The sequence below is a fragment of the Bison bison genome, unplaced genomic scaffold, assembly GCF_000754665.1.
Source record: "Bison bison bison isolate TAMUID 2011002044 unplaced genomic scaffold, Bison_UMD1.0 scf7180017864368, whole genome shotgun sequence".
Taxonomy (NCBI): domain Eukaryota; kingdom Metazoa; phylum Chordata; class Mammalia; order Artiodactyla; family Bovidae; genus Bison; species Bison bison.
In genome coordinates this window covers 4,674,070-4,677,509 of record NW_011494940.1, presented here as the reverse complement: position 1 = coordinate 4,677,509, position 3,440 = coordinate 4,674,070, and the positions used below count along the sequence as shown (strand labels likewise).

The window sequence follows — 3,440 nt, the reverse complement described above, 5'->3', positions numbered from 1 at the left end:
CTCAATCTTTCCCAGCATCAGGGTCTTTTCCAATGAGTAAGCTCTTCACATCAGTTGGCCAAAGTATTGGCGTTTCAGCTTCAACATCAGTCCTTCCAATGAACACCCAGGATTGATCTCCTTTAGGATGGACTGGTTGGATCTCCTTGCAGTCCGAGGGACTCTCAAGAGTCTTCTCCAACACCACAGTTCAAAAGCATCAATTCTTCTGCATTCAGCTTTCTTTATGGTCCAACTCACATCCATACATGACCACTGGAAAAACCATAGCCTTGACTAGACGGACTTTTGTTGGCAAAGTAATGTCTCTGCTTTTTAACATGCTATCTAGGTTGGTCATAGCTTTCCTTCCAAGGAGAAAGTGTCTTTTAATTTCATGGCTGCAATCATGATCTGCAGTGATTTTGAAGCCCAGAAAAATAAAGTCAGCCACTGTTTCCCCATCTATTTGCTATGAAGTGATGGGACCGGATGCCATGATCTTAGTTTTCGAATGTTGAGCTTAAAGCCAACTTTTTCACTCTTCTGTTTCATTTTCATCAAGAGGCTCTTTAGTTGTTCTTTGCTTTCTGCCATAAGGGTGATGTCATCTGCATTTCTGAGGTTATTGATGTTTCTCCTGGCAATCTTGATTCCAGCTTGTGCTTCCTCCAGCCCACCATTTCTCATGATGTACTCTGCATATAAGTTAAATAAGTAGGGTGATAATATACAGCCTTGACGTACTCTTTTTCCTATTTGGAACCAGTCTGTTGTTCCATGTCCAGTTCTAACTGTTGCTTCCTGACCTGCATACAGATTTCTCAAGAGGCAGGTCAGGTGGTCTGGTATTTCCATCTATTTAAGAATTTTCCACAGTTTATTGTGTTCCACACAGTCAAAGGCTTTGGCATAGCCAATAAAGCAGAAATAGATGTTTTTCTGGAACTCTCTTGCTCTTTTCGATGATGCCAGCAGATGTTTACAATTTGATCTCTGGTCCCTCTGCCTTTTCTAAAACTAGCTTGAACATCTGGAAGTTCACAGTTCATGTATTGCTGAAGCCTTGCTTGGAGAATTTTAAGCATTACTTTGTTAGCCTGTGAGATGAGTGCAATTATGTGGTAGTTTGAGCATTCTTTGGCATTGCTTTTCTTTGGGATTGGAATAAAAACTGACCTTTTCCAGTTGTGTGGCCACTGCTGAGCTTTTCAAATTTGCTGGCATATTGAGTGCAGCACTTTCAAAGCATCATCTTTCAGGATTTGAAATAGCTCAACTGGAATTCCATCAGCTCCACTAGCTTTGTTCTCTTATGGAGTGGCGGTTATAATTGAAATAAGGAGAACGACCTTCAAGATATCTGTCTTGGTTGAGTAATTTAAGGAGCACAGATAATATTAAAATCCAGTCACGCTGCTTTATAGATATCCTTAATCAATGGAAAGCCTTGCAAGGAACATCCAGTTTTATGGGAGGTGGAAGCATCACTTCCTGGACTCTAATGAAGAGTTGTGATGCGGCGTCACACAACGCAGAAGAGTCTGGGCAGAATCACCGCCTTCTTTCGGGGTATATAAGACAGCAAGACGAAGGAGAAACCTGAGACACTCACTTCTTTGCAACAGACGACAACCTGCTCCTGAAACCTCGCCATGTCTTGCCACAACTACTGCTCTGGAAACTACACCTTGGGGTCTCTCAGGAGTCCCTGTCACATTCCTGTCGCCTCCTCCGTCGGCCTCTACATTCCGAGTGTGAGCGTCGGAGATGCTCTCTGCTTGCCCAGTAGCTGTCAGGACCGAACCTGGATCCTGAGCAATGGCCAGGAGACCTGCAGTGAACCTACCAGCTGCCAGCCAGCCAACTGCGAGCCCAGCAGCTGTGAAACTTCCAGCTACCCTTCTTCTGGTTGCTATGTGCCAAGACCCTGCCACGGAACCAGTTTTCCTCCAGCTTCTTCTTACCCCTCTGGATCCTGCCTCTCAGTGTCTTATAGACCGCTGACCTATGTGTCCAGCTGCTCGCGACCCTCGAGCCTTCTGCCTTGTGGATATCGCCCCTCGGGTTCTTTGCCCTGTGGTTTTCATCCCATCAGCATTGTGTCCAGCGGCCTCAGACCTCTGCGCCCTGTCTTCAGTGGATGCCAAACTCTGCCTTATGTGTTCAGTCCTTACCGTCCGTCTTGCTCTACCTAAGGAAGCCTGTAGCTTCTTTATTCCAGGCCAATACTCACGCTGAAGATCCAAGATGAAAATTCGAACTCCACGCTCTTCTGCTCTTTTCCTAGTAGTGACTGCTTTTTCTTGATTTTTCCTGTGCCTGATCCAATGAAAGCTGTTCCTTTCCCATTTTCATCTTTTTTTCATCTCTCCTTAGCATAAAATTATGGTTTGCAATGCTCTTCACTGTTGATTGGGTGTGGGAAGAATTTATTCGGTTTGGATTATAATAAATGCATTTAAGTCAGAACTAAGAACCTGGTGCTTCAGTTTGTCTTTAACACATGTGTGACTAACCTCAACTGCCTGTGAGAGAAGTGGCTAGGACTTGGTACACTCAACTATGTGATTTTACCTCACAGTAGTGGACTAGCTTGATGGTTTATTCCTCAAACTGCTTTCTAGATCTCTCTGATCCTACATCCTTAAGAGACCCAAAAACCTTTAGTGGAAGTTATTTTGAAAAGACAAAACTAGGAATGATCTCCCTATATTTCTCTTCCAATGAATATGCCTTGACCAGAACATGCTTTCTAATCGAAAACTGAATGTATTTCACTCTTGCTTAAGCCTTTGATGGCTTCTTACGACTGATTCCTATAAAACGAAAATACAAACTTCTTATCATTACATTTGTTTGTTGCTTCTTCTTCTTCTTTTTTTTTTTATCATTGACTCTCTCCTTCCCACTTCTTTGGCTTCACTTTTCTTCTCAATCCTGCAAATTTTAAGGTCCGATGATTCTGACATATACACAGCTCCTCAACATGCTGGTTTTTTGTTGTTTTTTTTTTAAAGCCTCAACCCTTTTTATGTATGTTATCAACAAGACCAGGATGAACTTCTAATCTATCCACTCTGAAGACTCATACACATTTTTAAAAACACACTCCAACTTTATTAAACTGTTGCTTTATTCAGCTAAATTTTGAATCAGAGGTGAATAAGACAACTTTGGACTATCTCAGTACTTACCAGAAGTCATATACTACGGGACATACCCATATTAAAGGTACAGGTTTTTTCTTCATTCAACATAAAATATGTAGAGATACATATTTCAAAAAATAAAATAAGGGACTTCCTTGGAGGTACGGTGGTTAAGACTGTGCTTCCAGTGCAGAGGGCGCTGGTTTGATCCCTGATTAGCAATCAAACCACAACTGGCAACACAAATCACAAACCACAACTGGCAACTACAGATTGGCACTTGCCATGTTGTTGTTCAGTCGCTAAGTT

General features: G+C 42.4%; 1 protein-coding gene across 1 annotated transcript; it reads left to right on the top strand.

Moving 5' to 3' along the window:
* Window positions 1-1,595: 1,595 nt before the first annotated feature.
* Window positions 1,596-2,455, top strand: LOC105000115 (keratin-associated protein 26-1). The gene has a single exon (XM_010855827.1). It carries the CDS (start codon window positions 1,635-1,637, stop codon window positions 2,175-2,177), a length of 543 nt encoding a protein of 180 aa, XP_010854129.1. The 5' UTR covers window positions 1,596-1,634; the 3' UTR covers window positions 2,178-2,455.
* Window positions 2,456-3,440: the final 985 nt, after the last annotated feature.